The 11,819-nt window shown below is 34.3% G+C and overlaps 1 protein-coding gene across 1 annotated transcript; it reads right to left on the bottom strand.

Moving 5' to 3' along the window:
• Positions 1-212: 212 nt before the first annotated feature.
• LOC149552750 (uncharacterized) lies at positions 213-11,591 on the bottom strand. Its single transcript, XM_089788293.1, has 4 exons — positions 11,318-11,591; positions 1,948-2,458; positions 1,462-1,747; positions 213-510 (listed from the first exon to the last, which is right to left on the bottom strand). Exons 2-4 carry the CDS (start codon positions 2,419-2,421, stop codon positions 491-493), a joined length of 780 nt encoding a protein of 259 aa, XP_089644419.1. The 5' UTR covers positions 2,422-2,458; positions 11,318-11,591; the 3' UTR covers positions 213-490.
• Between the last annotated feature and the right edge of the window lie 228 nt (positions 11,592-11,819).

The following is an 11,819-nucleotide window of genomic DNA, read 5'->3' as shown; positions in this document are numbered from 1 at the left end:
CAACATGATTTTTCAGATGTATAGAATCGCCATCAATTAGCTTCATATCATTCTTCTTTTATTAAGTTATTTCGCAATTTGAAATTAATTTCGTAAGTTCTGCTCAACAAGAATTTGAATAAGGAAAATATCTTTTCAATTTTTAAGTATAAAATTTAAGGTTTCAACATGTCATAATTTCATTGATCGTTTAACCCTCATTCATTCATTCATTTTGCACGAACCAATTATAATAATTTGACTGTTATACACAATTTATACACTCAAGTAAATTTTGATATTACAAGACACCAGCATAAGCAATAATCTTGGCCACCTACCTCGAATAGATGGATCTCAATGCTATTAAATTGAACAATTTAAATGCTGAGATGAAACGATTAAATACAATTATTTTGAGACTACTATACACGGCCTCTGTGTGGCATACTGAATCAAAAATGCACTGCCTCATGCGCGTCCCCAACAAAAATCAACATCAAATTCAGATCTATGTGAAGCTTTTGGCCACTGTGACACAACACACAAATCTCAGCAAGATTTAAAGAAATAAAATTTGTAGCTACATAGATGCAAATTAATGCCATCACTATACCGAAAAGCTATACAAACTAACATCTACATAGATGCAAATTAATGCAATCAATATACTGGAAAGCTATACAAACTAACATCCAAGGGTAGGTTAATATGAGCTACATTTTTTTTTCAAACAACCCTACTACCATATATAACCCATGAAACTACATATTTAAGAAATTAACAATATTCTATGATCCTAAAAGAAGTCACTGTGAAGGACAGTTTATATTGTTTGTACCCGACTTGAGCACTTCTACATATCAGTCTTGCTTCATTATTTTTAGAAGTTGTACTGTCTGACAAAAAGGCAGGTAAAATAAATTTATTAGCATACCTTTCTAGCATGCATTGAGCTCTTAAAAAGATTGTGCTCAAATGGTTAAATAGGTTTTCAATTGTAACCATGAATAAGGTACAGAAGTCTGGGTTTATGGAGGATAGATACCCCCTTAGATGACTTCTAAGATGAAAGGTGTTGTAAGCTTGATGGTACATTCCGCACTTCTAGTTTTTTATTTTTGAAGCTGAAAACTAACAAATGCTACAATTTACATAACAAATATGTTCATCCACACTAGTTGAATCTTTGTTCTAAATTAAATGTATACCAGTTTAGCGAAGTAACTTGAATACATGCTTCTGTCGATATTTCAGAGTGTACACCTTGATATAACATTCAGAAGCATGCATAGATGTTAACATAACACATTTCAACAGTTTCAGTGACTCGTTCAGAAATGAATGCAACCCAATGGAATATATGAACGCAGCCATCCAAATTCCAAATAAAATCAAAGGGTTCCAATTCAATTGTGAACCAGAAACAAAAATCTGGTTATACTTGAGAGAAATTTATCAGAAAGAGAGGATATAACTTACAACGTGATGATGATTGGACCAGCACTAAGTGCATGGGTGCATTATTAGGAGGAAGCTGCAAGCGCAATGGGAACAATTTTCCAGTCGAAGGATGCTGTGAACAGACAACGATATCTTGGAGACCAATCTCTTCCTCCAGCTTTCTTGTTAACTCGTGCAAGTCATTTCCCTTGAAGATGAATGAAGGCCACTCACAACCATCCTCTATGTGTCCATTATCATCACCAATAGCATAGTAAATAAGTCGTCCATCTGGTTTGGGTGCTGATATTGGAGGAGGATCTGGCTGCAAAAGCATAAGCCCATTAAGTATCAGAATGTGTTTTGGAGTGAATATTTGTTCTATTAAATGAACAATGGTAAAGACAAACTTTCATGTATTTTAGCCTTTTCAATTCTTAGATGATTAAAAAGTCATCAGAATGAACCACGAGTAAAACAGATAAGTTGATAACTGTGAACAAAAAATGCAAGCTTAGAACAAACCTTCTCCACAACAGGAGCAGGCTGGAAATCTATTTCCATAACTTCAACTTCCCATAGCACCCAATCTTGAGTAGCTGTTCGGTGTGGAATGTCATGTGTTACTTTGTTCCTCCAGGGAGGTGGCCCACCATTTGCACGCAAATAATTTCCGTATCGAGTTTTTAGTTTCACGTGGAAGCCTTCCCTGATAGGTTCCCACTCCACAGATGAATCCAATCTTGATGGCAGAGTCTGTAAAACCTTCTTTCCCGTCATACCCAATAGAAATGGTATATCTGTTGCTGTCAAGTATAAATTGTAACAACTCTTCAATCTTATCAGAGGACTTCCTTGAATAAATTCAACTCGCCATTTAGCATTTTTGCTTACACCATCTCTGTCCTGACCAACTGTCTCTTCATCCTCTTCTGCCCAGAGATATTTGTCATGATGACTTCTAAGTCTTACAGTCTTTGCCTTGTTAAATAAGTCCATAACTTTTCTACTAAAAAATAGATAACCTTCTGTTTACCTATCACAGCATCAAACGATCAATTAATCAGCATTAAACAATCAACTGGTGTTATTTTGTCAGCAATTACTGTTAATGTGTTAGTCCCTATTACACATTAGCTATTGACACATGCCAGGTCTAGAAAATTACAATCAAATAGCATAGACATAGCTTCACTGAAAAAAACTAATGAACAATTATAATACGAGAGCTAAGATAAATGATAAGAAAGTTGAAGAACAGAAATATGTCCAAATCACTAACTTAAAAATTATCTTTCCTATTGAATATTTGATTAGCAATTCTACTGTTTTCTTCTAATAATTAGCTTGGTGCTAGTGTCATTTGCAGACTACAGGTACGCTCCTTACAAAAACATACATAAACATTAAAATATTCTACGCCAGAAAACTTTGGGCATTCTCCTTAATTCATGTTGATCTCAAACAGTTTATAGCAACACATAATGATAAAGACAAAAGTATTGCCAGGCCACCATTTGGATTTCAAATTAAGAAAAAGAAAGCAGCATGCATCAAAAGACTTCAGTAAAAGCCCCCAGTTTCCTGAACTCAAAACTGTCTACTTGTCAAAGTTGTGCAACTCATATGAGGTTTCTCCTTAACCTAATCCTTGCAGAATCCCACTCGGCAAGGGTGCACATTATGTTGACTCTGGACCTCATTCATATTCTTTATTTCCCAGCTCTTGAGTCATGGAATGACATGCTGACTACGATGTTATGAATGCAACACCATCCAGTGCATATACCATACCACCATGTTCAGCATGGTAGATGTTTTAACAGTTATTAATTTAAAGAAGAAAAAAAATGTTGTGTTTTTGTCCAAGCTTGGCAACAATGAGCATGACATAGCCTAAGAGTTTTCAAAGAAGCAAGTCAAAACTCATTGTGAGCATACAGATTGTTTGACATAACTTCATTAATAAATAATTTTAAAAAGTATGATGTAATAATATCCCTTTATTTGGCAAAAAAAAACGAGAAAGAGTTTGTGCTCTCCAGAAATTGCATTCAATGACTCAGTGCTATGAATTTTTCTAGAGTGAGACGAGTATTAAACTACTATGAATCTTTAGTACTAAGTTGCTATAATATTTCTAGAGTGAGACTTGTATTGAATTATTAACATGTAAATATATCCAAGATGTTGATGCTAAAAACAGAAAAAATCAAATCTAGGAGTTACTAAAGAGAACATGTACATAGTTTTAACTTGTAATATCCCTAAATAGGGATACTAGAAAAATAATATTTCTAAGGACACAGAAAAAATCTGAAAGCATATTTGCATGTGAAAAGTTTACAGTGAACCCAGATTTTTAATCAGATTAAAACGCTGATGTTTCTACTAAAAATGAACTGAGTAATGCTGAACCTAGAAAAGGTAAAGGAAATTCCTTCATTTCTGCCCAGAAAATCCAGAAATAAAAAATTATATTTCTGAGATAAATAAGAATAAGTATGCAGATTTAGGCACAAAATACCTCAGACATTATTCTCAAACCCTATACCTCAGACTTCAAACCCTGTTGACCTTGTCACATTCCAATTAAAGCAGCACTAGGTCTGATAAAATTGCCCTTTCTATTGCTGTCCTAAGTGATGCTTATAAATATGAAAGCACATTGCTGAAGGATATCAAAACCTGAACCCTGAGCTCTGAATTTCAACTCCGACTCGGCCTCCAAAGAATAATTAATTGACACAGCACTAGACTTTATGCTTCAGAAATAATATAATTAATTTCCAATCAAAATAACTTTTTTGTAAAAATTGCAGAAGTCCCTGTATTTGCACATAAAACCCTAAACCCCTGCAGATTTGTCTCCAATGGAGACTTCACAAATTTCACCCAATTGTGAACTGCATCACAAGTCCACTCTTAGAAAGAGTCAGATTTTTGTCCGACCCTTATTGATTTACTAAGGTTTCTGTCCTCGGTTCTCATTAATTATCATACAAAATCATCCCATAAACCCATAAAGCATGCTTGTAAAGAACCCAACACTTACCTAAAAGATTAGGCCACATTTAATTTTTGCAAGGCCTCATTAAATGTGTCACTATTTCATCATTTATTATTTTCACTTTATTTTTTAATTAAATTATTGACTAAAGTCGTCCCTTTTGAAATAATATTAATTAATAAATTTAGAAAAACTTAATCAATTAATTATATTAACTTTTAAGTCACTTCATGATTATTTGGGGACATTACAGAACTGCAGACCATTCATTTTACAGGTCCCTAATTTCTATCTATGTATGTCGGTAATTTTTAACTCGTTGGCTGTTGCATATTTGAATATTTCTAAAGTATCTCTAGTAAATTTCAGTATTTCTCCAAGTGTCCAGAACCAGGGTGCATGGCAGCATGGAGGCATGGAGACAACTACAAATCTTCATGATTTTAGGAATGGCAAGGGATGAACTATTAATTGATCTTAAACTACATTAACCAATTCCTTAGGAGTGTGTGCCATTAAAGAACCAAATAGTTCAAAGTTCAGACAGGAATTGGAAGTGCACACTGGGTAACACACTTAGGATCCGTTTGGTTCGTGGAATTTAGAAAACCAGGATTTCTACAAACCTTGGTTTAGCCAAATCAAGGTTTTGCAAATCTTCATTCCAATTTTTGGAATTTTACTTAAACCGTTAGTTTCACTCGGAAGATGCGTGTGAAGACACATTTTTATGCGTAAGCTTGGAGTTGAAGGCAAATTTCAAAAAGTAGTCCAATTTATTGTTTTTACACTCCTTAAAAAACATAACCAGGTTTTGATTTTCAATTCCTACTTGCTAGTAGGAAGTTGGAAAACCTGGTTTTGAGGCAAAATTGGAAGTCTGGTATGCTAATTCCATTTTGCCAATTTTGAAACAAACGCAAAAAATTTCAAATCCAGATTTTGAAAAAGCCAATTCCTGTCATCTTCCAGGAACCAAACAGACCCTTAAAGTCTTTGAGTTACAAGACCATTATACTAACTAGCAATCGCACTTTAGTGTGCGACGGATACACTGTATTTTTTAGAAGAATTATATTTTTTTTATTATGGTTAATCGATAATTGTAGTTTAGATCAATGAATATTTATATTTTCCTAATTTAATTATGTATGAAAAGTTGATAATTTAAAAATACATTAATTTATAAGTATGTTATGAGGACAAATTTGATGTATTCTGTGTTTCTGAAGTATTGGTTGTCTAGACAATGATGTATTAAAATGACTTTACAATTGTCATTAAATGATATTCTTGTATACATTTGAATCAACTTTCTTTTGCAAAGAAAAAGTAATAAAAACTGCATAGAATGAAAGTTTACAAATAATATTTGTATTCATTTTATCAACTTTCAATTTACAGAATCATGTCACTTAATAATATTGTTGCACCTGATTGGTAGAGTGGAGTTGGAAATCCAAATCCGTCCATATATGTAGGCAATTCATATAAAATAGATAGATAGAGTATATATCATAAATAATTTGATATAAAAATTTACATACTACAAATACAAGGAAAGTATTATAGATCTAATCTCATATTCTAATATAAATAAATACACAACTAAAATAAGAAGGAATAAAATACATCATCATATCTTGTGTAAATAATATGTTGAAATAAATAAGAGTAAAATACAACAGATATTCTTGTGTAAATAATATATTTTTAAATAAACAAAGAGGACACTTTAAAAAATTACAAAAAGTTCCCTTTATCTAAATAAATGGCTGGATTATAATCGTTGCCACTGCGATTGAAAACAAAATTTGAGCAAAATGATTTCACTCAGCACCTCTGACTGAGAGGAGTAAATTTGCCTATTTCTTTAAAATCCAGGAAAATAATTCTTCATAGAAAAGGTAGCGTAAAGATGTTAAAACCATGTGATGAGGTCAGGTAAGGAATGGGATTTGGCAAATTTCCAAAAAATATCCTTGATGCATCTGGAATGTGCCCTATTACTCATTTTGTGGTCGTCCTTTTATCCCTCCCTCCTTACTTGTCCCCAAGATTTAATGTAACAATTTATTTCTCTCATTTCGGATGGGATGGTTGTAACGTATCAAAGACAAGCATCAGAACTGTGCATAGAGTAGAAATATCAAATTATATAATACCTAGAACATATGAAATTTGATTGGTCAGAACAAAATTTTCTCTATTTAGTAATAGAAAAATTTTAAAATCAATCCACCTTTACTTCACATAGAATGTCCAAAAATGTCAACAAACCTGAAAAATGTCCTGATTTGCAATTTGGGGAGCGAACATACAAATAAAACATAAAATTGCAATAATTCACTCAAAATTGCTGATCAAAACCTGATTTTGACTGTAGCTTTCTTACATGATCTGCCAACTTTAGTAAGAAAAGGTTGCAGAAAATTTACATTTGTTCGCAAGACATAGATGAATCTTAGGAAATGATTATTTTGTCTTGATCCTTGCCCAAATCATAGCTCTAATACCATTCAATAAGATATATAATTGCAAATATGTAATGTAGAAATGAGATCACAGATGACACAAAATATTCACAAGCCAAGATAGCCCTAACATTCAATATACGCAAAATAACTACTTGCCCACATAATTATCATGACATGTCAACATTTCATCCACCTACATACATTACAATATCATGTCCCTACAAACATGACAAAACCTACAAGTCAAATAAAGTAAAATACTAAAACATAACATGGTTAAGAACCACAAGGTTTGCTCTCCAACTTCAACAACCCCACTTTCTGATGTAGAATTTTTATAGCATTCATAAACTAAACAAGGTTGAACCACTCCTAACAAGATGAAATATGGACCTCATCACAGAGGGCCATGACATCAAGCTACAGTTTGTAACCACCCTTGAAATCTTTCAAGAAACCTAAAATGTTAGCCACCTCATATAACAGCACCATCATCGTTGACTCTATCCCTCAGATACCATTATATGAGGGACATTTCCACAATATGTTCTTCATATACAACTGGTGTCCCTGGGACATCATCAGAATTTTTAAAATAAAAAGAAAGAGAACCTTGCCGTCTCCAGAATGTCCCCTTACAGGAAACAGCAGAAAAATCCAAGAGACATGTCACTGGGGCACATTGGTACTAAATGATGGATTTCTGTACCGCCAGATAATTTTGCCCAAGGCAATTTATTATATTCTACATGAATTTTTGAGCAAGCTCAAATTCAGGGAACAGCCCTAAAGATTACTAGTTCAAAAAGGAATGCATAAAATGTAGTTCTAACCAGTGAAAGAATCAACCCAATGTAAAATGCTTAAAATTCTGTGTGTACGAGGCCAGTGCAGATTAAAGCTATTTTATTAGCACTATTAGTTGTCGATTTCTTAGATCAATGTTAATTGGCTGATTACTACACAACATGTACCAAAGTACTACCCAGTAAATCCTTACCCATGCCCTGCCCAATGTTGCACCAGTCCACACCAAGCCAACAAGATAATAAACAGCTCCCTTAGGAGAGGCCATGGCCTCGTCACAAAGGCAACATTCCCCAAGTCAAGGTCTACTTTTGCATCTGCAATTTCTACTAAATAAAACCCGATTTGCAAAAAAGACCCTCTCCGATTTTATGCGCCAAAATATTTTAGAACCACCCAAGCTTTTTATCCAAGAAGAAAATGGCTGCTACCTGTTTTCCGTAGATAAACAGTGCAATGGTAAGCAGGCTAAGGCTGCTGAAGGAGAAGGCACTTTATATGCCAATTAATGGTAGCTTCCCAAGACCCTAAACAATTACATTATGGGTAAGGGAATTGGAAAGCTGATGGTTTAATGGCCAACACCAGAGTGCCAAAAGGATATTTCATGGCCATCATCTCCTTTAAACAAGGAAAGCATCAAGCCTCTGAAGGTGACCCATCCTTGAATATCAAGTCATTTGAAGAAAATGCATTGCTCTGCATTCACATCAATTGATGATCTCCCAAATCCATGACACTAATTGACGTAAACTTGCACTTCTTCCAAAAGAATATAAGCAAATTAGCAATGGTACTCTATCAGAGAAATAAGAAGTACTACAGGAGAATATATCACATCATATGACCCCTTATAATAACCAAGAGTTTCCAGCTATGCATAGATCTACTCCACTCTGCCTTTTGAAAAGTCATTACAGATAAATCATAAAACACTACTAAGAATCAGCAAAATTGAGTGGAAAACCCCATAAACAATGAAAATATTTAAATCAATTGCCAGGTGTACCATCGACATGACCATCTGGCTCAATTTTTATCCCACAACACATGCAAGACCAAGAAAAGATGAAAATAGTATAACTTGAACAAAACAACAATAAGAACACACCAAGAGAGAATTTCAAACTATTAGGGAACAACCAAGGGATTCAATTGTAGATCCCAGGAACAGAAACATCCAGATACTACAGAGAGCTAGGAGCTGTAAAAAATTCCAAACAGGCTGCACAAGAAAAGGCAAGCCAACTCAACCAGCCAACCAAAACAATATTTTATCTCCCTTCAAGACATTCCACACCCTGAAATGAATGAAATTGATGGAAAATAATACAGCAAGCAACAAATGAGAAATCCTTTATATGCCATGGCTTCACAATAGGTTAATGAGGTGGACCATAGAACACTGTCATCATAGACAAGAATTGGTGAAATATCTCAAAAGTCATCCTGCATCACAAGCATGAAAGAAAGAGCAGAAACCAGGTAATTTGCCAAATCCATGACTGGACAGATAACTGGACAGATGGGTCGTTTTCACATCATAAGCAAAATCTAAACCAGCACACAGATTTAGGGCAACCAAAGTTAACATGCGTGAGCTAATAAAAATTGAAATTCTACCTAAAAACTTGCCAAGTAAACTAAGAGGAATACCCTGCAAGCCATCAAAGCCATAAAGATCTAATACCACCAAAGGTTAAGTCCACATCCTAATAAAAATCCGATACCTTGAATTTTCTACCAAAAAGCTGCCAAATTCACCTTGCAAGCCATTGAAGCTAACAGATCTAGCACCACCAAAGGAAAAGAGCAGAAGCGATAAAAAATCTGAAACTCTAATGTTTATCATCAAGAGAAGAAATTGGAGGTTCAAAATGAGCAGGTTAAATATTGGTAAGCATAGAAAGTGTAATGAAACCCTTAAGCACATTAAATGCTCATCCCGCAAACCACAAGCAAGCTGGTGAAGATTCTAGTAATTTTACTGGACAGATTTCACTATTTAGTACATCTGTTGTTTTTCTCAAATATTAAAAGCCAGTACTTTATAGTCGTCATTGCTAATGGTTATAATCACAATCTATCACAAAATTACACAGGTTCAACGTGACACATCCTGAGTCCAAACTAAATGTACTTTATTTGTTTATTATAATACCAGTGCACTTCTATCAAAAGAAATCCACTGATTATTAACTACATAAAGTGCTGAATAAGCACGACAACCGCAAATGTGTTTTATCTTAAATCACTTATAGCTTTGCAAGTCTCTACATATTTTTCTCTTGAGCCTGACTAGGATATGCTAAAGTACCTTCCAATCTTAAATCCTTGTAAGCTTAAAAAGGTCAAATCTTGCAACTCTGATTAACTTTAATAGTTTTACATTTTAGATTGTAAAGCTAAAATGTGTAGAATGCCTAATGGTAACAGGACTCAATTATTTGTCTACTGCACTGTGATCTAATCATCTAACAGTAAGCGAATCACTCATTGCCAGTATAAGTCAGCTCCAAAGTGCTTTTGTGCCACGGTGATTTGTATATGCCCATGGAGGGTTCAGCAAACAAATGAATTGTGGCATGCCTTAGTTTCTTAGCAATGGAATATTGATATATGTAGAAGAGGCTCATTCTATGATTAATCAGAGGATTATATTCCTTTATCCATGACAAAAGACGCAGGAACAAATTTCACGTCACGAGAGGATCCCAAAATCCAAGACCAGGTAATTTGCACTAGAACCTATTATTACCCTACAAAACCACACAGGATTTATTTCGGTCAGACAGTTTCACGCTGAGATTTGCAGGAAAGTAGTCGAAAGTGTCATGCATTTTTTAAATGTTATTAAATCTATTACTTGAGATTTCAAGGGATTGCGGCGTAATGATAAAGAGAGCACCTGAGAGAGCGCTCCCACAGTTCGCAATCCTTCACCCGATAAACACAATAGATATGCAGTCTTGTTGGTGTAAATTCCACAGCTACCCTTGTTTAAAAATCTTAAAACTTGACCTCGGAATATCGTTAACTGGTCTGTCGGTTCAAACAAATGGGCTCGGGTGACATCCGCCAATCACTCAGAAGTCAAAAGAATTCTGCGACATTTCTTGAAACAAAACGATATAATCCCCAAAAAATACCGTATGCGATTATGTTTAACACGGGACTCCATTAATCCAGGGAGCTCCCTTCACCAAAACACTCTCATTTTAATCCTCTACTACCCTTTTGAGCACAGGGTTTCGACTTTACATTCCAAAATACAGAAACCAATATCTCAAACCCCAAAAGAAACAAACTCGATAATTGCTGAGATCTCATCATTTCCGCTAAATCATCAAAAGTTTATTAAATCAGAAAAAAATTGGGACGAATTTGGTCAAATCTAAATTCCTCAATTAGCTAAACCATTCCCAATCCCACTCAAGCAAATTTAAGGCTTGACAGATCGATCCGAACAAAAAATATCTAATTCAACAGAACAGACAATATCGAATCCAACGAAACACAAACTATTTCTAGATAAACATACACTGCACAAAGAAAATATGACAAAATAAATATTGAATACATAGATTAGAAATGGCCTGACCTGTCTGAAAGCTGAAAATTGAGGAGAGCAGAAGTGTCCTCGGACAGAATGAATTGCACTGTAAATAAACCACGCTCCCCGTGTTTAAAGAGTGTAGGAACTAAAATGCTAATGAAGGTTGTTAACTAATTGAAGACAATTTGGTCAAAAGGAGATGGGTACGCGGTGGGTATTCCCAGGTAATATGCCACGCGTTAACCATACAACTAAGGCAACGTCTCCCTAGCGCCTAGAGTTTTCTATTTAAGCTGGAGATTCATGACTTCTTGAAAGTGAAGGATGTTTTTTTGGTTTTTTAATATTTAGATAGGTAAAGTAGAGTTGTGGCCACTCAATTTTTTATTAAAAAAGTTTTAGATGTCAACGGTTCACTAAAATTTATAGTGAAGATAATGTTTAAGAGATTTAAATTTTATGGAGTTATAAAATATAATAAAAATAATATTTTTTCCTAAATTTTTATTTAAAATGTATTTAGTTTTGGGGAGGAAAATATAAGGAG

This window comes from Cupressus sempervirens, chromosome 6, assembly GCF_028749045.1.
Source record: "Cupressus sempervirens isolate cs-2001-9-10 chromosome 6, ASM2874904v1, whole genome shotgun sequence".
Taxonomy (NCBI): Eukaryota; Viridiplantae; Streptophyta; class Pinopsida; order Cupressales; family Cupressaceae; genus Cupressus; species Cupressus sempervirens.
The sequence above is the reverse complement of the archived record's forward strand: the minus strand, read 5'-3'. Positions and strand labels throughout refer to the sequence as shown.

Coding starts and splice junctions, on each gene's coding strand:
- LOC149552750 (XM_089788293.1), bottom strand. CDS start 2,421: ATGGACTTATTTAACAAGGCAAAGACTGTAAGACTTAGAAGTCATCAT. Junction 1,748..1,947: donor CTGCTCCTGTTGTGGAGAAG/GTTTGTTCTAAG, acceptor ATGCTTTTGCAG/CCAGATCCTCCTCCAATATC. Junction 511..1,461: donor GGTCCAATCATCATCACGTT/GTAAGTTATATC, acceptor GTTGTGTCACAG/TGGCCAAAAGCTTCACATAG.